The sequence below is a fragment of the Carcharodon carcharias genome, chromosome 1 (assembly GCF_017639515.1).
Source record: "Carcharodon carcharias isolate sCarCar2 chromosome 1, sCarCar2.pri, whole genome shotgun sequence".
NCBI lineage: Eukaryota > Metazoa > Chordata > Chondrichthyes > Lamniformes > Lamnidae > Carcharodon > Carcharodon carcharias.
The window spans coordinates 226,770,797-226,793,823 of record NC_054467.1 but is presented as its reverse complement, the minus strand read 5'-3'; the positions used below and the strand labels follow the sequence as shown (position 1 = coordinate 226,793,823).

Genomic DNA, 23,027 nt, shown 5'->3' with positions numbered 1-23,027 from the left:
TGACATAAGGTGTCAGAGGAATCACGGATGTAGGTGGGGAGGGACTGGATAGGGGAGAGAGAAGGGAGTCAAGATAACAAGAAATGAGTTCTGTGGGGCAGGAGCAAGCTGAGACGATCGGTCTACCGGGACAGTTCTGTTTGTGGATTTTGGGTAGGAGATAGAAGCGGGCCATCCGAGGTTGGGCGACTATCAGGTTGGAAGCTGTGGGAGGAAGATCCCCAGAGGAGATGAGGTCAGTGACAGTCCTGGAAACAATGGCTTGATGTTCAGTGGTGGGGTCATGGTCCAGGGAGAGGTAGGAGGAAGTGTCTGTGAGTTGACGCTCAACCTCCGTGAGGTAGAGGTCAGTGCGCCAGACAACAACAGCACCACCCTTGTCAGCGGGTTTGATGACGATGTCAGGGTTGGACCTGAGAGAATGGAGTGCAGTAAGTTCAGAGAGAGACAGGTTAGTATGGGTGAGAGGAGCAGAGAAATTGAGACGACTAATGTCGCGCCGACAGTTGTAGAGTTGTAGGACCTCACCTGAGACGGGACCTGAGGATTTCTATGTCTCATAAGTTAGGCTCAAAGCCAGCAGAGAAAAAAAACTCTGTTGCCAGTTCTTTTGAATTATTTTCTGCAGCATTTTGTTTTGTGCCTTGTTCAGTTGATGTGTAGAGCAGTACAGATGGGGTAAAGGGGGAGGAGGGGGGCGGAACTTTGATCAATGGCGGCCCAGAGGCCCGGCTGCTTCCGGCTGTTACACCGGAAGGGACCTAGTGAGTCCCCGCCCTGCCTCCCAGTTTCAGCCAAATTCGGGTTTTAAAACGGGCGCTGAAGATGGGAAAGAAGAAAGAGGCGGCGGTGGAAAGAGGCCTGGGTAAGAGCAGCGGGTCTGTTATGGATTCATTTAGAGTGGGTGCGGCCGGTGGGAAAACGCCAACTTTAATCCGCTGCCTCGGGCCCTGCCCCGGCTTTCACCCTCTCAGGGACCGGGGCTCCCAAAGCAAAACAACTGCCGACGAAGAATTCGTGTTTATACATGCATCACCACCACCCACCCCCCCCACCCCCTTATTCCCTCCTACCCCTCCCTCCCTACAAATTCCGGCTGCTTCGTGTCTTCCCCAAGCGGCCGCTATTCCTGCCCGGGCCTGGCTATTCGGCCACATAGGGCATCGTAACCAGACTGATCAGGAGTAGGAACTTGGGCTGTTCCTTTTTCCCTCCTTCACTCTGCCCCACTGATGATACTGAGGTCCATTGTAATGCCTTGTTGCTGGGAGGATGTTTCCTCTGTTGAGGAATCTACATCTAGGGGGTGCAGTTTAAAAATGAAAGGTCTCTCATTTAAGACTGAGATGAGAAGGAATTTCTTCTCTGTGAGGGTCGCTAGCCTTTGGAAGTCTCTTTCCCCGGAGAGCAGTGGAGGCTGGATCATTGACTGCCAGCTCTGCAAAGCCTCTACACCATCGACAAGGCACAAGTGATGGAATACTCTGCACTTGCCTGGATGAGTGCAACTCCAACAACACTTGACGCCATCCAGGACAAAGCAGCCAACTTGACTGGCATGCCATTCACCAGTTTAAACATTCACTCTCCACCACAGAAGCATAGTGGCAGCAGTGTCTACCATCTACATGATGCACTGCAGCAATTCACCAAAATTCCTATGACAGCAATTTCCAAACCCACAGCCACTACTGCCTAGAAGGATAAGGGCAGCATGGGAAAACCACCACCTGAAAGTTCCCCTCCAAGCCACACATCATCCTGACTTGTAACATAAGAAATAGGAGCAGGAGTAGACCACATGGCCCATCGAGCCTCCTCCACCATTCAATATAATCAAGGGGGAGATCTTGGGCTTCAACTTCATTTTCCTGCCCACTCCCCATATCCCTTAATCCCTGAGAGACCAAAAATCTGTCTGTCCCAGCTTTAAATGTATTCAATGATGGAACATCCACAACCCCATGGGGTAGAGAATTCCAAAAATTCACAACCCTCTGAGTGAAATAATTTCTCCTCATCACAGTCCTAAATGTTTGGCCCCTTATTGTGAGACTGTGCTTTAGATTCCCCAAATCCACCTATCAAGCCCCTTCAGAATTGTGTAGGTTTCAATGAGATTGCCTTTCAATCTTCTAAACGCCAGAAAATATAACCCAATTTACTCAGCCTTTCATCATAGTACAACCCCCCACCCCTGGCCTCCCACCCCGCCCCAGGGACCAATTTAGAGAACCTTTGCTATATTGCCTGCAGTGCAAGTATATCCTTTCTTAAATGTGGAGACCAAAACTGCACACACCACTTTAGATGTGGTCTTACCGAAATCCTGTACAACAGTAGCAAGACTTATTTAGTTTTGTACTCTAATACTCCTCACAGATGCCAGTCTTCGGCCAAGTCGATTCACTCCACGTGATATCAAAAAACGGCTGAATGCCCTGGATACTGCAAAGGCTATGGGCCCTGACAATGTTCTGGAAATAGTATTGAAGACTTGTGCTCCAGAACTTGCCGTGACCCTAACCAAGCTGTTCCAGTACAGCTACAACACTGGCATCTACCCAGCTATGTGGAAAATTGCCCAGATATGTCCTGTACGTAAGAAGCAGAACAAATCCAACCCAGCCAGTCACTACTCCATCAGACTACTCTCGATCATCAATAAAGTAATGGACGGAGTCATCAACAGTGCTATCAAGCGGCACTTGCTTAGCAATAACCTGCTCAGCGACGCCCAGTTTAGGTTCCGCCAGGGCCACTCAGCTCTGACCTCATTACAGCCTTGGTTCCCAAGGTGAGAGTTACTGCCCTTGATATCAAGGCAGCATTTGACTGAGTGTGGCATCAAGGAGCCCTAGCAAAACTGGAGTCAATGGGAATCAGGGGTAAAACTCTCTGCTGGTTGGAGCCATACCTAGCACAAAGGAAGATGATTGTAGTTGTTGGAGGTCGGTCATCTCAGCTCCAGGACATCACTGCAGGAGTTCCTCAGGGTAGTGTCCTCAGCCTGACCAACTTCAGCTGTTTCATCTATGACTTTCCTTCCATCATAAGGTCAGATGTGGGGATGTTCGCTGATGATTGCACAATGTTCAGCACCATTTGCGACTCGGATACTGAAACAGACCATGTCCAAATGCAACAAGACTTGGGCAATATCCAGGCTTGGGCTGACAAATGGCAAGTAACATTCGCACCTCGCAAGTGCCAGGCAATGACCATCTACAACAAGAGAGAATCCAACCATCGCCCCTTGATGTTCAGTGGTATTGCCATCACTGAATCCCCCACTCTCAACATCCTGGGCTAGCCATATAAATACTGTGGCTGCAAGGGCAGGTCAGAGGCTGGGAACCCTGCGATGAGTAATTCCCCTCCTGACTCCCCAAAACCTGTCCACCATCTACAAGGCACAAGTCAGGAGTGTGATGGAATACTCCCCACTTGCCTGGATGAGAGCAGCTCCCACGACACTCAAGAAGCTTGACACCGTCCAGGACAATGCAGCCCGCTTGATTGGCACCACATCCACAAACGTTCACTCCCTCCATTAATAGTAACAGCAGTGTGTAGCATCTACAAGGTGCACTGCAGAAGTTCACCAAGGCTCCTTCGATAGCATCTTCTAAATCCATGACCACTACCATCTAGAAGGACAAGGGCAGCAGATAGATGGGAATACCACCACCTGGAAGTTCCCCTCCTAGTCACTCACCATCTTAACTTGGAAATATATTGCCGTTCCTTCACTGTTGCTGGGTCAAAATCCTGGAACTCCCTCCCTAACAGCACTGTGGGTGTACCTACACCACATGGACTGCAGCGGTTCAAGAAGGCAGCCCACCACCGCCTTCTCTAGGGCAACTAGGGATGGGCAGTAAATGCTGGCCCAGCCAGCAAATCCCACATCCTGTGAAAAGAATTTGAAAAAATAAGCAAGGCTGAATTTGACAGATTTTTAATCTACATGGGAGCTGAGGGTTATGGGAAACAGAGAGGAAAGTGAAGTTTAAGCTACATCAGATCAGACATGGCTCCAGGGGCTGAATGGCCTGCTCCTATTTCTTGTGTTCTTATGCTGAGTTCAGCCCAAGAAAGGGGTTAAACCTGGGACTTTCCGTGCCACTGTTGGCTGAGTTTGCACTGGGAAAGATTTTGACTCAGAGGGGAATCCACACCGGGAGTTTTAAAGTCAGATGTTTCAACGTTATTGTATTGATGAGTGATAAGAACAGACTTCGTGAGAACAACCCTTGAGCCTTATCCACCATTTAGTTAGATCCTGACTGAATTGTACTTCACTGATATTTATCTGCTATTTTTCCATGTCCCTCGATGCCATTGTCTAACACAAACCAATTGAAACTCATGCAAAATACAGTGCATGCTGGAAATTGCAAATAAAAATGCTGGAAATACTCAGCAGCTCAGGCAGTACCTGTGCCAAGAGAAACAAAGTTGATGGGTGGAATTTTACATCCCTATCGCGGTGAGGGTGTAAAATGCACTCAAAAGTCCATTGACTTCAGCGAGATCATAAAATCCCACTGGCATAAAATTCCACCCCAGTTTTTTTGAAAGGTCACAACCTATTGATCTCAGTCTAGAAAATTTCAATTAATCCACAATTCACAGGATATTGGCGGGGAGAGTTCCACCACCTTTCATGTGAAAAGTTGCTTCACTCCTTACTGGGCTCGTTGTAATTTTGAGATTATGCCCTTTTATTCTTGATTTTCCCCATTTAAAGGGACATAATTCGCTAGCTTTAATTCCTAGAACACAATTTTGAAATTCCTTTGCAGTCATAAATTGATAAGATTGATCAAGTAAAGACACGATGAATTTACACAATGCGGATTGTTGTCATTCTGCCTTGGTAACAGCATGTGTGATTGGAAGTACAATCATATAAGCATGGAAAACTTAAAAAGGAAATCTGAATACTCTGGAAACGTGGAAGGGCAAAGTAGTTTTGTTAGCATCGGAATAGACCGGTTTGTCGTTTCTTATTGGGAAGCATCATTACAAGTGCCAAGATGTATTTTGCAGAAACTGGTGGACCTGCCAACAACTCCCAGCATTTCAGTTTTGTTTCAGTTTCTGGAATGCTTTGTGTGTCACTACCACTGTGCTAAATGAGTTAAGTTCAGAACAGACTTAGCAACTCAAAACTGGGCATCAATAAGATGCTGTGGGCCATTAGCAGCAGCAGAATTATATTCAACCACAATCTGTAACCTCATGACCTGGCATACAAGATCCTGGTTCAATCAGGAGTGTATGGCAGGGGCAGCACCAAGCATACCTAAAAATCAGATGTCAACCTGGTGAAGCTACAAACAGGACTACTCGCATGCTCAGCAACAGACACAGCATGTTATGGATATAGCCAAGGGGTCCCACAGCCAACTGATGAGATCAGAGCTCTGCAGTCCTGCCATGTTCAGTTGTGAATGGTAATGGGCGATTAGAGAACTGACTAAACGAGGAGAATCCACAACTTTCCCTATCTTCAATGATGAGGGAGCCCAGTCAGTGCAAAAGGCCAGTTTGAAGCATTTGCAACCATTTTCAGCCAGAAATACAGTGTGCATGATCCATCTTGGTCTCCTCCTGAGGCCCCCAGCATCACTGATGTCAGTCTTCAGCCAATCCTATTCACTCCACGTGATATCAAGAAGTGGCTGAAGGCACTGGATTCTGGGAAGGCTATGGGCCTTGAAAACATCCTGGCTGTGGTACTGAAGACATGTGCACCAGAACTAGCTGTGCCCCTAGCCAAGCTGTTCCAGTACAGCTGCGACAATGGCATCTACCTGATAGGGTATGTCCTGTACATGAAAAACAGGACAAATCCAAACTGGCCAATTGCTGTCCCATCAATCTACTCTCGATCATCAGCAAAGTGATGGAGGTGTTGTTGACAACTGCTTACAGAAGCTCAGTTTGGGTTTTGCCAAAATCATTCGTTTCTAGATCTCATTGCAGCCTTAGTCTAAGTATGGACAAAAGAGCTGAATTCCAGAGGTGAAGTGAGAGTGACTGCCCTTGACATCAATGTTGCATTCGACAGAGCATTGCATCAAGAAGCCCTAGCAAAATTGAAGTCGATGAGTCTCTGAGGTGGGAGGTGTGGAGAATGGTGTGGGAGCTGTCCACTAGTTGGAATCGCACCTAGCATAAAGGAAGATGGTTGTGGTTGTTGGTGGCCAATCATCTCAGCCCCAGGATACTGCTGCAGGAGCACCCCCCCCCCACCCCCACACACACACACACACACACACACACACCCCCCCAAACCCCAAGCCCCACACTTCACTGTTGCTAAGCTCCCTACCTAACATACTACACCACACGGACTGAGTGGCTCAGGAAGATGATTCATTGCCAACTTCTTGAGGACATTTAGGGTTGGGTAATAAATGCTGGCATTACCAGTGATGTACACATCCTGTGAAGAAATATTTTTTAAATACTGCAGGGGATTTTTTCGTGATGGGGAAATGGTTACCCAACGTAGTGCTTTGATTTATACCACATCATGTTCATATTCAGCTAAACACAGCCTGAGAAAATGGTGTGTAGCATTACATCTTTTGTCTGTATAGCGTTAACTCATTGAATTGCTAATGATTTGTTGCCAGTTATTATGCTATGATATTACATTATGTCGTGCATGCTTTTTGCTGTGAAATTAAATTAGAAAATGCTGGAAATACTCAGCAGTTTGGCAGCATCAGTGGAGAGAGAAACCATTAACATTTCAGGTTGAGGGCCTTTCAGAGATGAAGTGTTAACTGTTTCTCTGCAGATACTGACCGACTTTCTACGTATTTCCCACATTTTCTGTTTTATTATTCCTATGTCCAGCATCTCTAGGATTTGCTTTGGTATTAATGCTTTTACCATGGATGTTTTGATAATACGTTCTACTTGATTGATTGCAACCTATTTAATTTTCACCTCTTCAACTTTATGGTTGATGTTTTGGCTCATTTCCCTCTAAGGCTAGTACCTAATGTGAGTCAGAAGATTGTTGATCTAAAATCCCCTCCAGGATTTGAGTTTGTAATCTAGGCTGACATTCCAGTGCAGCACTGAAGAAGTGCTGCATTATCAGAGATGATGTCTGTTGGATGAGATGTTAAACCAAAGTCACTCCTGTCTGTTCCAGTTGTCCAGGGAGTCACCAACATCTCACTGCATTATTTAAGCAGAAGGGACCGTCTCCTGCTGCTGTTGTCGGTGTTTCTGCTTTAAGTCATGCCATCAAAGATAGATTATGCGCTCACTCGCTTCACTTGCTGGTGAATACTGCGTTGTGCAAATTGTCTGCCCTGTTCATTGATTACACTGGCTACACTTCAAAAATAAATGCAAGTTCTTTTTAATCAATATCATGTGGCAAATATCTAGATTGGTGGTTAAAATTGGTGAGGATGGAAGCAAAACCCCTGCTACTGATGTTACATTGTTTCAAACAGGAGGCTGCAAAGCTGATGGAGTCAGAAGGTTGAAATAAATTGATATTAAAAAAATGCAACATTTATTAGCATCTTTTGCAAATAGGTGAACACTTCAAAGAGGTCGACTCTAAGGAAATGTGGCAGAGGAGAGCAGTATGCAGCCAGGATATTTGAAGGTTCTATTGGTGACTTGATTGAGGTGTACAAAATTATGAGGGGAATAGATAGAGTGGACAGGATAAAATTGTTTCCCTTGGTGGAGAATTCTAGAACCAGAGGACATAGATTCAAGATAAGTGGCAGAAGGTGTAGGGGGGACATGAGGAAGAACTTTTTTACGCAGAGGGTAGTGGGTTTCTGGAATTCGCTGCCCAAGTTAGTGGTAGAGGCAGAAACTCTTTTTAAAAAGTACCTGGATCTGCATCTTAAGTGCTGTAAGCTGCAGGGCTATGGGCCGAGTGCAGGAAGGTGAGATTAGAAAGGGCACCTGGGTGTCCTTGGGTTGGCATGGACAAGATGGGCCAAATGGCTGCCTTCTGTGCTGCAACTTTTCTATGGTTCTATTAAGACTGGAAGACGGGAAGGGGGTACTATAAAGGAGGCAAGAGCCAGAAGAACAATTCTGGGTGTCTGGAATTCCCTGCCCAAGTTGGTGGTAGAGGCAGAAACTCTAAACAGATAGATGATTTCAGTATCAGACATCATGCAGTTAAGGAACAGGAGAGAAGAGTCGATGTTGAAACCTTGGGGCATGTCTGAGTTGAGTTTGGGGCAGGAGGAGAAGCCACTGCAGGAAGATGTGCAAGCTTTGTTGGGCAGAACCACAGTGGATGGAGTGGTCAAATTTGTTGCTTCCTTAGCTTTTTTTTGGAATTGATAAACATCAATTACCCATCATGTCGGGAAGTCTTTCATTTTCTTGTGGGGGAGACTAGAACTAGGCAACACAGCTTAAGAATAGGACGGAGATGAGATTGTTTTTCTCTGAGGATCCATTAATCTGTGGGGTTCTCTTCCCCAGAAAGCAGTGGAGGCTGGGTCATTCAATTTATTCAAGGCTGAGTTAGACAAATTTTTGATAGACAAGGGAATCGAAGGTTATGGAAGACAGAAAAGAAAGTGGAGTTGAGACCACAACCAGATCAGCCATCTTATTGAATGGCGGAGCAGGCTTAAAGGGCTGAATGGCCTCCTCCTCCTATGTCCTGTTTTCCCATGAGTCACGGGTTCCTTTCTAGCTGTGAACAGAGATGGGAAGAAACAGGCATAGGAAGTCAGATCTCCAAATAGGAAGCTGGGAAGCAAGCTTCTGCCACACCCAGAAATAGTATGCAGGAGCGTGCTATATTTGGGAGTGATTTGATTTAAGTTAAGTGAGCCGTCCCCTGGTATTAGTCTAGTAAACCTTTTCTGAACTGCTAACACATTTACATATTTCGTTAAATAAGGAGACCAGTACTGTACACAATACTCCAGATGGGGTCTCACCAGTGCCATGTATAACTGAAGCATAATCTCCCTACTTATATATTCAATTCCCCTCACAATAAAAGATAACATTCTATTAGCTTTCCTAATTACTTCCTGTATCTACATACTAGCTTTTTGTAATTCATGCACTAGGACACCCAGATCCCTCTGAATCTCAAGAGCTCTGCAATATCTCAACATTTAGATAATAAGCTTCTTTTTTATTCTTCCTGCCAAAATGGACAATTTCACATTTGCCCACATTATACTCCATTTGCCAGGTTTTTGCCCACCCACTTAACCTGTCTATGCCACTTTGTAGCCTCCTTACATCTTCTTCACAACTGACTTTCCTACCTATCTTTGTGTTATCAACAAATTTAGCAACCATACCATCTGTCCCGTCATCCAAGTCATTTATATAAATTGTAAGAAGTTGAGGCCCCAGCACTGATCCCTGTGGCACACCACTCGTCACAACCTGCCAACCAGAAAAATACCCATTTACACTCTAGTTCCTGTTAGTTAGCCAATCTTTCTATCCATGCCAATATGTTACCCCACACCATGAGCTTTTATTTTCCGCAGTAACCTTTGTTGTGGCACCTTATCAAATGCCGTCTGGAAATCTAAGCACAGTACGTCTACCGGTTCTACCACTATATCTGCAGCATATGTGACTCCTTCAAAGAGCTCCAATAAATTGGTTAAATATGATTTCCCTTTCACAAAACCATGTTGATTCTGCCTGATTGCCTTAAATTTTTCTAAGTGCCCCTGCTATAAATTCTTTGGTAATAACTTCTGACATTTTCCCTATGACAGATGTTAAGCCAATGGGCCTGGACTTTACTGCTTTCTGTCTCCCTCCCTTTTTGAACAAAGGAGTTACATTTGCTATTTTCTAATCTAATGAAACCTTCCCCGAATCTAGGGAATGTTGGAAAATTAAAACCAACGCATCAACTATTTCACTAGCCATTTCTTTCAAGACCCTAGCATGAAGCCCATCAGGACTCAGGGATTTGTCAGCCCACAGCTTCACCAATTTGCTCAATGCCACTTCTTTGGTGATTGTAATTTTCCTGAGTTCAAATAAAACAATACATTTAAATAGAGTATTACAATGATTTATTGAACTTAATTAAATCTCATTATGGCTCTTGCTTTGTATGGAAAGAAAGAAAACAACTCAGTGACTCACCAAGCCTCATTTTAGCAAGTGTTCTCCCTTCACCTAAATGGAGATTTAAGAATCACTTGTGCAAAACGTGCAGATGTTTGCTTCAGATCACAGTGAAATATCTGTTGTTAACACTTCTAGGTTATGCAATTAAGTGGTCAGATTTTGGGCAGTACAGGCGTACTGACTGGTAACAGTTCGATTTTACTGCACGCAAGTGTTAAGAGCAGTTCCAGTGCCACAACTTCCACCCTGTCTGAGACCATCTAACTGAGCACAGTTCAGGGATTAAAAAGCCCCTTCTGTCTGTATGGCTCATTATTATAACGGCAACACCCTTAACTAGGCTATTAGCAGAATCAGCTTTTAGATTTTCATGAAGCAAGTATTTACCAGAAGCTCAGTAAAGCATAGGGGGCATGTAACATTTGCTGCGGGACAGTCAGCAATACAGTTGGTCATCTATCTTTCCAAACCTGGGTTTTGCCTGGAAAGAGTATTTTGTGCTCTCTAACACTGAAACAAATGGATCAGTTGTTTGTGGTCGGAGCAATGATAAATTAGAAGTATGACATGACAACATTGAAACATATTGGAGTAAAGTACAATATTTTTCTAAAATCTTAGTGCTACCAATGAGCCCTGTGACATCAGGAGACCCTCAGAACAATGAATCAGCACATTAAGGCACAGCAAATGTGATTTAATTTGAAAGTGTAAAACAGCCTTTGTTTAAATTTGAGCATTTTGAAATTGATTCAGCAGGTTGACAGCCACCATTCCTATTGGGCAGTTTTATGTATAGTTGCAGTCCTTTATTGGCTATTGATTTGCGTAACAGGCAGCTCTTGGTAAGAGCTGGGTGGTCAGCCACTCAATCAGCTGCCTTTGCACTGACATCTTGCTCTCTTTGCTATTTCACAGAGGACGAAGCTGGTGGGCACAGCTCTCACAAGAAGAAACACAAGAAGCACAAGAAACACAAGAAGAAGCATCACCAGGCAGACGTGGGGCTTGGCTTCTCCTCCGAGACTCTGGAATCTGACTCTGGCACCGGAAAACCCCAGCTAAAGCTTAAAATAAAACTGGGTGGGCAGACCATGGGTACAAAGAGGTAACATAACTTCATTATCAGGTTCCACAGCTTACCATTTTTAGTTGAGACTCATTTTCACACCTTGAAGTCTGTCAAGGAATGCTTCTATATTTCTAAGGAGCCCTTATATAGAGGCAAACGGTTTGCTCTCATTCAGAAATAAGCATGTTCCCCATTTCTGGGGTTCTGTGTAAAATTGTGGCAGAGAAATGACATGGTAGCACAATGGCTATATGGTACTGGACAAGCAGCCCAATGGTCATAAGTGAAATTTCTATCATGGAAATTAAATTTGGTTTGTGGGCTACACTGCAAAAGCTGCTAAATTATGATAAACTAATGCACTGCTGTCTGATCTGTTATACTAATGATGCCTTCCGGTTAACACCAGCTGAAGTGGTATAGTAAACCACCTTGCTGTAAAACGATTACTGTGGCCGTTCAAGAAGGCGTCCTGTGAGCAATTAGGAATGGATAATAAACATGGCCTTGCCATTATTAACCACACACTGAGAAATTTAAACAAAGCATAGGAATGCACAGGATTTGTTGTGGATTGCCACCTTGTCCCATGCCAAATCACTTGCCCAGTTATTGCATGGGCAGGAATACACTATTTGTAGGTCAGTTGGAATAGACTTGTTAATTTGCAAAGTCCTGTCTCATTCCATTGGTGAGTTTTTTTTCCTTTATTCTCTAGTGGGATGTGGGCATCACTGGCAGAGCCAGCATTTGTTGCCCATCGCTAATTACCCTTGAACTGAGTGGCTTGCAAGGCCATTGCAGAGGGAAGTTAGTGGTCAATCACATTGCTGTGGATCTGGAGTCACACGTAGGACCAGACAAGGACGGCAGATTTCCTTCCCTAAACAACATTAGTGAACCAGTTGGGTTTTTACAACAGTTGATGGCAATTTCATGGTCACCATTACTGAGACTAGATTTATATTCCAGATTTATTAATTGAATTTGAATTCCACCATGGGATTTGAACTTGTGTCCCCAGAACCTTAGCCTGGATCTCTGGAATACCAGTCCAGTGACATTACCACTACACCACCACCTCCCTGAGTAAGTGCACCATGTGATGGAGACTGAAGTAGGACACAGCTGGAGGCTACAGTTGATCTTGTCAGCCCAGGGAATGAAGGTGACTGTGACTAGATTCCCTGTACTTGCTGTCAGATGTTTTGACATACAGGCTTGTGCATTGGTCACCTCCATGATTTGCGGAGAGCTAAAGAAGTGAAAAGGAAGAAAATGGAACAAAACTAAACATACTCTTAATAAGCAGTGTATTATACAACTTTATTTCTATTGAGCATGTAATTCTGACTTTGTTTTCATGTAACAGCGTGCCCCACTTTTCTTTGGCTTCGGAGCTGAAGCAGTCTCCAAGCCCACTCATGGTTGATGATGAACCAGATGAAGTACCATTGGATCAGTATAGGGCCTGGCTGGGTAAGTGCTGTACATCCTAACTGTCTCAAAAGACACTCTGAGCTTATGTACTTAAGTTTCCTGTACACTTCTGCAAACCCTTGCCAACCGTGTATGGTACATTCTGTGAATTGGTCAGTTTTAATGTGGAGAGTATTTTTCTGAATGTTATGTGCAATTTTGTCAGGATTTTCTTACCTGATGAGCAACAACCTTGAGTCAGCAGTTATGGGTGTTCTTTAAAGACTGCTGACTGAGCAACAAAAGTGCAAGCCTGTGCAAGAAATGCTACTTGCTTTGGAGCAAGAAAACGAATCAGAATTGTGCACAATATCCTAAATGTGGTCTAATCAAGGTTAAATCGTTTTAATATAACTTCTCTGTTCCAATTCTGTTTCTCTTGAAATGAACTTTATTGCTTTGTTTGTAATTTGTGTGGCATTATTAACCCACCTTGCTACATTTTTTAATGATTTGTGAGTCTGTACTCCCAAATCCCTATGCACCCCTACCCCATTTAGACTCCTATTTTCCAAGGAATATATGGCTTCCTTACTCCTCCCACCAAATGCTCCTCGCACTTACCTAATTGATATTAATTTGCCATTTACACACCCATTCTGCAAACAAATGTGGTCTGAGCACCAATACCCATGGAAGACCATGTTTTACTGGTCTGAGTAAACTTGTATGCTGCCCATGCACTTATAGTGCCATGTCTCACATTATCTCAAAATTATTTTCTGAAAAAAGTTATCCAAATCGGATTTCTAGAGTATGAATCACAAAAAGCTAGTATACAGTTCAGGTAATAGGGAAGGCAAATGGAATGTTGGCCTTTATTTCAAAGGGAATGGAGTATAAAAATAGGGTAGTCTTGCTAAAACTACACAAGGCACTAATTAGGCCACACCAGGAATACTGAACCTTTTTGGTCCCCTTACCTAAGGAAAGATTTACTGGCACTGGAGGCAGTCCAGAGAAGGTTCGCTAGGTTGATCCCGGGTATGGAGGGATTTTCTTATGAGGAGAGGTTGAGTAGGTTGGGCCTGTACTCATTGGAGTTTAGAAGAATGAGAGGTGACCTTATTGAAACTCATAAGATTCTTAGGAGGCTCGACAGGGTAGATGCTGAGAAGGTTGCTTCCCCTTGTTGGAGGGTCTAGAACCAGAGGGCATAATCTCAGAGTAAGGGGTCGCCCATTTAAGCCAGAGATGAGGAGGAATTTCTTCTGAGGTTAGTGAATCAGTGGAATTCTTTACCGCAGAGGGCTGTAGAGGCTGGGTCATTTAAGTATATTCAAGACTGAGATAGACATTTTTAGTTGGTAAGGGAATCGAGGGTTATGGGAAAAGGCAGGAAAGTAGAGTTGAGGATTATTAGATCAGCCATGATCTCACTGAATAGCGGAGCAGATTCGATGGGCCAAATGGCCTACTTCTCCTCCTATGCCCTATGGTCTTATGGAAATAGCTCTGTATTCTGAAAATGATCGCCTTCCGACACTAACAGGGCCAAAGATGGCAAGACTAGCACAAAAAATGCTGCCAAGACAGATAATAAGCTAAAAAAAAAACTAATAGGAAAATTTTACTTCTTATTGAGTGAGATTTCACAGCATCCTTTCTGATCCTTCTGGGTTGAGCGTTTTGCCAGAACCATAAATCACACCATTGATCACCTGAATAGTTGCAGCTAGATTAATATGCATTAATGACATAAAACCAGCAATTTCATGACACACAATTTGTTTCAATGGGGATGCTCAAGGCAAGCTTGCAATTTTTTTCACTTTGTTGAGACTAACAGCAGCACAAATCCTCTAGTAATTTCATCGAATGGTTGCAACACAAAAGGCAACTATTCTGCCCGTCATGTTCGTGCCAAATCTGGAAGTGCAGCTTGCCTAATTCCACTAACCCTGCCTTTTCCCTGTAGCTCTACAAACCTTTTCTCTTCAGGTAATGTCCAAATTATCTTTTGAAAGCCTCGATTGAATCTGCCTTCACCACGCACTGTGCGTTCCAGATCCTAACTGTTCACTGCAGGGGAAATAAAGTATTAAAGAAAATTGTAGAAAATCTGAACTGCTGGCTTGTCTTTTCTTCACAAATTGCAAATTTTATTTTTTAAACAAACAGGCCGAGCACCTTTTCATTTGTCACTTCTAGACCCATGTGTTTCCCAGTGGGATGTCCAGTCACTTCTGTTTGTTCTATCACATATTGTCAACAGTAGGATTGAGAGCAGTGCAGTAACCTTTCATCTCAGTGGGAAGCATGGAGATACTAAAGGAGGGGAAAAGAAAATAATTTTTATCAAAGAAAAATAAGCTTGGTATACTGTCTTCTCTTTTACCCTTAGTCTTTTTATATTTCAGTCATAAATGTATGAAAGTAAAAATTTTGAGTTTGACAAGAATTACCCATAACATTTGCAGATGAGGAGAGCAATTTAGATCCATCCCCTTTACCAGACCTGGATTCAGAAAGCCTTCAGGAGCCAGAACAGGATGAGGAGCAGCGATGGCTGGATGCTTTGGAAAAAGGAGAGTTAGATGATAATGGGGAGCTAAAGAAGGAGATTGATGAATCATTGTTGACAGCTAGGCAGGTGAGTGTTAAACCATAGAAAAAAAAAGTGTGTTAATGATGCACTATGTCACTAATGTGCAAATTAGCCAGCAATTTGAGGGAATAAAGAGGGATGACATGAGCTGTGAATCTCCAGCACCTTCTGGCCGATCTACACTAAACCACCGTTGATGGTATCTTGCCCTTATTATTTTTAAGAACTTGCTGAATTTGCACATTGATGGCCCATTTAACATGCCACAGCAAGTTAGATTTGGTGGTTAATGGCTTGACTTCCTTTTCAACAATGTGATAATTGTTAGTTCAGTTCAGTAACACTCAACCCCACCCCCCACACCAGGCTCACAAATGGAATAATTTCGACTGTGGAGAGTCTCAAGCATGGGTTAATGATTGGCAGCCAGTACAGATTTTTAAAAAATTCTTTCATGGGAAAAGGGTGCCACTGGAAAGGCCAGCATTTGTTGCTCATCCCTAATTGCCCTTGAACTGAGTGGTGCTCTGGTGGGATTTGAACCCAGTGCAGTTAGTCTGGGTCTCTGGATTAATAGTCCAGACCGCTATGCTACCATCTCCCCCTGATTTGTTAAAGGTAAATCATGTTTGACTTTTTTGAGTTCTTTGAAGTCACTGAGAGTGTTGATGAAGGCAGTGCAGTTAATAATGTGTAAAGCATCTTTAAATGGGTATTTGATAATACATCACGCAATAACCTTGGTAGCAGAATTGAAATCTGGAGGATTAAAGAGACAGAGGCAGCATTGACAAGGAAATTGAGTATGGGACAGAAAGAGAGTAGTTGTGAATAGTTGTTTTTCGGATTAGAGGGAAGTAAACAGTGGTGTTCTCCAAGGTGTGGTATTAGGACCACTGCTCTTTTTAATATAATAATGACTTGAACATGGGTAGACGGGGCATAATTTTAAAGTTTCCAGTTGACATAGAAATGAGTTTCCTTTATGGCCGACACAGACACGATGGGCTAAATGGCCTCTTTCTTCACCATAACTTTTCTATGGTTCTATAGATCTGCACCTGAAACGCTATAACCTCCAAGGCTATGGACCAGGTGCTGGAAAGTGGGATTAAAAAACGAATAGCTAGAATTGTAGTAATAATGACGAGGATAGTAATAAACTTTGGGAGGACGTAGACAAACTGTAAAATGGACGGACGTGTGGCAGATGAAATTTAATGCAGAGAAGTTTGAAGTGATGCATTTTGGAAAGAAGATTGAGAAGAGGCAATATAAAATAAATGGTACAGTTTTACAAGGGGTGCAGGAGCAGAGGGGTGTTGGGATATATATACACACAAATCTTTGAAGGTGATAGGTCACTTTGAGGGGGCTTTTTTTTTAAAGCATATCCTTGGTTTTAAACAAAGGAACAGAGTGCAAAAGCAAGGAGCTTATGCTAAACTTTTATAAATCACTGGTTAGGCCCCACCTGGAGTGTTGTGACCAAGAGGAGATTTAATAGAGGTGTTCAAAATCATGAAGGGTTTTAAAAGAATAAATAAATGAATCCAACCCCAATTTCTTTTCCCCTTCAAGCATTTATCTAATTCTCTGAAATTTATTGTTGAACCTTTTTCCATTTTGCTTTCAGGAAGTGCATCTCACATGTCTAGAGAAGTGGTGCAGGAGGGAGGGCTTTAGATTCCTGGGGCATTGGGACCATTTCTGGGGCAGGTAGGTGGGAACTGTACATCTGAGCAGGAACAGGCCCAACATCCTCGCGGGGAGGTTTGCCAGTGCTATTGGGGTGGATTTAAACTAAATTAGCAGGGGGATGGGATCCTAAAAAGTAGATCAGAGGGGAGGGAAGCTGAGATAGAATTAGAAGTTAAAACGCTAGTAAGTGAGTATGGAAGGCAGAGGAAACATAGGATAGATAAGAAAGAAGTGAGTTTAGCAAGGCTAAATGGAATATATTTTAATGCAAGGAACCTGAGGAATAAGACAAACGATCTGAGGGCACAGATAGGCAGGTGGGAGTATGATATCATAACCGTGACCGAGACTTGACTAAAAGGGCAGGATTGGCAGCTCAACATACCTGGTTATAGGGTATTCAAAAGAGATAGAGGGGGGGATAAAAGGGGGCAGTAGTTCTAATATTGATCAAGGAATCAATCTTGGCAGTAAGAAGGGATGATATCTTGGAAGGATCATCAGATGAGGCCATATGGGTAGAAGGAAGAAACACAAAAGAGGCAAACACGTTGTTGGGTGTGTACTATAGGCCTCCAAACAATCAGGGAGAGATAGATGATCAAATATGTAATTAACTTTCAGAGAAGGGTGAGAATAACAAGGCAATAATAGTAGGGGATTTTAACTACCCAAATATTAACTGGGATAGTTTTAGTGTGCAAGGTAGGAAGGGAGCAAAATTCTTAAGTTGCTTAATCCAGGAGAACTTTTTTAACCAGCACATAGAAAGCCCATCAAGTTAGGGGGTAGTTCTGGACCTCTTATTCGGAAATGAGCCCAGGCAGGTGGAAAGCGTATCAGTAGGGGAGCATTTTGGAGATAGTGATCATAACTCAGTTAGATTTAGGATAGTTATAGAAAAGGATAAGGTTGGTCCGGGAATAAAAGTTCTAAACTGGGGAAGGCTAATTTTACTGAGATGAGATATGATTTGGCCTAAGTGGACTGGGAGCAGCTACTTGCAGATAAAACTGTCAGAGTAGTGGGAGGCATTCAAGGACGAAATAGCAAGAGTGCATGGCAAACATGTTCCTGTATAGACAAAGGGGGGTACCAAGTCTGGAGATCCCTGGATGTCAAGGGACATAAAGGTTAGGATTAAGAAAAGAAGAGAAGCTTATGGCAGATACCAAGGGTTCAATACGGCAGAGTCCTTAGAGGAGTAGAAAAAGTGCAAGGGGGGAAAGCTTAAAAAGGAAATTAGGAAAGCTAAGAGAGTGCATGAGAAAGCATTGGTGTGTAGAATAAAGGAAAACCCAAAGGGTTTTTTTAAATATATCAAGAGCAAGAGAATAACTAGGGAAAGAGTAGAGGCAGTTAGCGACCATAGAGGTAATCTGTGTGTGGACCCGGAAGACATGGATACTTTGCGTTGGTCTTCACAATAGAAAAGGATGACGCAGATATAGACATCAGGGTGGAGGATTGTGAAATATTAGAGAGAGAGAAGAGGTACTGGCGAGTTTAGCAGCCTTAAAAGCGATAGATCCGCAGGCCTGATGAGATGTATCCCTGGCTGTTGAGGGAGGCAAGGAAAGAGATATCAGGGGCCTGGCAGTAATTTTCAAATCCTCTCTGGCCACAGGTGAGGTGCCAGAGGACTGCTAACGTCGTCCCATTATTAAAGAAGGGAGGAAGGGACAGACCAGGAAATTAGGCTAGTCAATCTGACCTCGGTGGTGGGGAAGTTACTAGAAAGAATTCTGAGGGACAGAATATATCTGCATTCAGTGTTCAACCTGGAAAAGTGTGAGGTCATGGACTTGGCGAGGGCTGACAAGGCAAGGGATTACACGGTGAATGGTAAGACCCTGGAAATTAATGAAGATCAGAGGGACCTTGGTGTGGCATATCCACAGATCCCTGAAGGTAGCAAGGCAGGTAGATAAGGTGGTTAAGAAGACATATGGGATTCTTGCCTTTATTAGCTGAGGCACTGAATACAGGAGCAGGGAGCTTATGCTGGAACTGTATAAAACGCTGGTTAGGTCACAATTGGAGTACTGTGTGCAGTTCTGGTCACCACACTATAGGAAGGATGTGATTGCACTGGAGAGGGTGCAGAGGAGATTTATCAGGATGCTCCCTGGGCTGGAGGGTTTGAGCTCTGAGGAAAGATTGGGTGGGCTGGGGTTGTTTTCCTTGGAGCAGCGAATGTTGAGAGGGGACCTGATTGGGGTGTATAAGATTATGAGGGGCATAGATAAGGTGGATAGGAAGGCACTTGCTCTTTTAGTAGATGTGTTAATAACCAGGGGGCATAGATTTAAGGTAAGAGGTAAAAGGCTAAGAGGGGAGTTGAGAAATTTTTTCACCCAGAGGGTGGTAGGGTCTGGAACTCACTGCCTGAAAGAGTGGTTGAGTCAGAAACTCTCATAACATTTAAGAAGTATTTAGATATTCAATTGCATTGCTATAGCCTCCAGGGCAATGGGCCAAGTGCTGGAAAATGGGATTAGTGTAGTCAGAGCTTTGTTGACGGGTGCGGACACAATGGGCAGAATGGCCACCTGTGCTGTAAATGTCTGAGATCTAAACTCTGCATAAAAAAATTTTACTTAGTTTACAGCGTTTACTCAAGTTCTTCCACAAATCTTTTTTGTTTATGCAGCGTGCCCTGCTACACAAGCAGCAAAGCCAACCACTCCTGGAGCTGCCCATGGGATATAAAGTGAAGGAGATGACCGAGGAGATGATGGTGAAACGAGCTGAGCGTGCGCGAAAGAGACGCCTACAAGCTGCCAAGAAAGCAGAGGACAGCAAAAACCAAACCATTGAGCGGCTGACAAAAACCAACAAGGCCAAAGTGAAAACGCTGAGGGAGAGAAGGACCAAGAGAATGCACTATCCAATGATTAGATATTCAAATAACGCCATAGGGATTACTGTCTCCTTTCCACACGGATGTCCTGTCCCACTCCCAGCCATTTCGCAGTCTGTCCCCACACCTGTAACCTGTGGGGTAGAGGGCTGCTCAAACTTCAAGAAATACTCATGTTCTAAAACCGGGATACCTCTCTGCAGCCTTGAGTGCTACAAAAAGAATTTGTTAATCCAGGGTTTGGCTTGATGGGCTGTAAGCTTTGTTTTTGTCAGTCCTGATGAAATAAGAGGGAGGCACCTAGAAAGCACATTGGGCCAAGTTGCTACCAGTGGGCTACTGCAGTAACCAGGAACAGTTCATTTGCCAGTAGAACCCAAATGGGTGGTAATAAGATTCTTCTGTAATATGAAATATCTACTGTGCTTTTCTGACTCCTTTTATGACACGAGTTGGATCATGATGCTTGTTTCAGTCAGAACTAAAGTGGTTATGTTACGTTAATAGAAGGATTAATGGATGGCAGTCTTCAGTTTAGTAATGAAAAAAAATGGTGTTCCTCACAGTGAGGAATGAAACTGTTTCCCTTTCAGTCCCCAGTGTAAACACACTAGCTCCAGTAAAGCTGCCTCTACCCTGCCGCAATGATGCAGTTCATCCCCACCAGTGTGACGTTTCTCCATTCCTTTTCTGTACTCAATTTAGTATAAAATAGGAAGCAATTGGAACTTTGGAACCTTGCTCACTTAAAAAGTGGGTTGAGACTGACGAAACTCAAGATTTCACAAGACTCAAATAGTGAGCAGGATAGACTTCCATCCAACAGTGTGGATGCATTTAAATCTAGGATCACAGAGGTTAGCTTCCCACACACTGAACCGCCTAATCCCACATTAACCCATTCTCTTTGTTTTATTCCACCGCCCCATAACAAAATATAATCACTCTAATTTTCCTTGGTGGACATGCTGTGCCCCACAGGCATGCACCCAGATAGTTAACTTTCCAGGAGATGTATTGGGTATTGGTAGATACCTCTGGTTAGCACAAGCAAGGTAGGCAAAACTCACCAGAGGAAACCCAGGGTAACTTGAGATTTGCTGCCCATTCGAGTAAAAAATCTGTTGATGTTATTATACAGCCTTAATGATTTTGTTGTAGATAATGGGACTCAAACTACATGTTTGAAATATAAAAACATCAAATGCGAATACTCAGCCAGCCACGCAGAATCTGTGGAGGGAGAAACAGTTTACATTTCAGGTTGATGATCTTTCTTCAGAACTGCAAATTTGAATATACTGTGTTGGCTGTAAACTTTCTGTTGAATGTCTCACCTGTGCATCTGTAACTTCAAAATACAGGATTATCTGATAACTTTCAGCAAAGTAGAAGGAAATGGTGAGCAATGTGCATGTAAAAGCGAAAGGTGGCTGTTTTGTGTAAGGTTAGATATTAAAAACTGATTAAAGTATCTTTTTGTTGGTGAAAAATTATTATTTCTCAGATACATGTGAATTATATAACTAGCTGAGAAGAATATCATCAGATAGATACAGCTGAAGAAACTCAACCATCCAGAAAGAACCTGCAGTTCCTCCCTCTCCCCATATAAACAATCCTAGGGTTTTGTCTTCAACTTGCCCAGAGCCTATTCCATGAGTAACTTCCTGATATTTGCCTTTTTATTAGTTTGCACCTGTCTCTTTGTTCTGCTTTCATACTTTACCTTGAGATTGTCTTCTGTGCCCACCTTTTCCATATCATTTGCTCTCATCCATCATATCTCAATAAGATAACCTCCTTTCAAGCTGAAAAGCTTGTTTCCTCAGTTTATTTTTTCCTAATGGTGCTAGGAATCAGCTTAATACTTTGGCTTAAATGTCTCCTTTGTATCTCAAGAACCAGGATTGGACACAATGCGGTCTGAGCAGAACATGATGCAGTTTGAGTATATCATCCTTTAACTTGATAAAGTTCAGCATTCTTTAACTTTGTTGTCTTCTACTTTGTAGAAATTGGGCATTTTGAGCATTATATCTGCTAAAACCCTTAAATGCCTTCTTAAATTCGCCTATAGCTATTTTAGCGCACACAAAATTCCAGCCAATATGACCCAAGAAAAAGTGTAAATTAATTCCCTTTTTAAAAAGATCTTTTTTGAAAAATTAATGTCCAAATGTAAATCTTCAGAAAAGCAATTGGATGATGTTTGGAGTTAATTTAGCTCACACCAGATCTCAAATTGTGTGTGAAAGATTTAAGAGGTGAATTTCCTTGAAGTTTCTCATTGCATTAGTGGAAGTTCATTGTGCGAATTTTTGTATTGAGAGTAGAGTGTTATGTGCGGTAAGTCACTGTAGAATAAATGGCAAGTCCCCACATCAAGGAGTTTTGAGCTGAAAGCCCAGTTTCCTTTGGAGTGAGTCCTTTCTATTTGTTAACAGGTGCAGTGGCATTCATGTCATATGGATGCACATCTGCCTTAGGCTAGAGCCATTTTCCACTTTAAAGGCATAATATAAATACAAGATATTGAAGTTACTGCTATTTCTGCAGCATATTATGTTATGAACTTTTTCTCAATATATTTTATGTGTGGAGAAAAGAAAATTCTCCCTTTCAGTTTATTCTGCCCCAGTGCCTCTTCCTGACAGGATATGCACCATGCAGAATTTGAGGGATGGGTAGAAGTTGACTCGCACAACCCCACATTTGGTTTCCCTGGGCACATGGCTAAAATTATAAGCTGATACTGTGATGCATCAGTTGCCATGGAATCTAAACTATGATTCCATGATCCATGGGTGCCAAGCTCCGGCGATTTTATTGCACTGGGAGGTCTTGTATCTAAGGAAAATGCACTTCGATTTGTATATTTTGGAGTTTGTGTTTTCTTCATCTTTATTCTATAACTGCAGTGGATATGAACATTTTTGTAAATATATTTGTCGCTTAGATAAAATTTTATTTTTTCAACTTCTTGAAGTAGAGTGAGCCTTATTTTGTGACATAAGGAAAATCACATTCATTTGAAATGGTCTGTCTGATCCAATGTGTAAGATACCCTAGTTGTGTATTGAGAATATGGTTTAATCTCATGAATAAAGTTTTTGCTTTTTCTTTTACTGAATTAAATGGTGAAAAGTTGTTAATTCCCGGATTTGGTGCACTGGGGAACAATTTAACTGATTGTTGCTGGAGTATGTACACACTGCACCTGTTTCAGCTAA

General features: G+C 42.9%; 1 protein-coding gene across 1 annotated transcript; it reads left to right on the top strand.

The window, feature by feature from the left end:
- Positions 1-736: 736 nt before the first annotated feature.
- ino80b (INO80 complex subunit B) lies at positions 737-21,268 on the top strand. The gene is made up of 5 exons (XM_041195073.1): positions 737-865; positions 11,050-11,239; positions 12,576-12,682; positions 15,103-15,275; positions 19,585-21,268. The coding sequence occupies exons 1-5, from the start codon at positions 826-828 to the stop codon at positions 20,041-20,043; spliced, it is 969 nt and encodes a 322-aa protein (XP_041051007.1). The 5' UTR covers positions 737-825; the 3' UTR covers positions 20,044-21,268.
- The last annotated feature ends 1,759 nt before the right edge of the window (positions 21,269-23,027 follow it).

What these genes read in the sequence shown, in the direction of transcription:
- ino80b (XM_041195073.1), top strand. Translation starts at nt 826, where the DNA reads ATGGGAAAGAAGAAAGAGGCGGCGGTGGAAAGAGGCCTGG. An exon ending in GGCGGTGGAAAGAGGCCTGG is followed by an intron (nt 866 to 11,049) that starts GTAAGAGCAGCG and finishes GCTATTTCACAG; the next exon opens with AGGACGAAGCTGGTGGGCAC. An exon ending in CATTGTTGACAGCTAGGCAG is followed by an intron (nt 15,276 to 19,584) that starts GTGAGTGTTAAA and finishes TTGTTTATGCAG; the next exon opens with CGTGCCCTGCTACACAAGCA.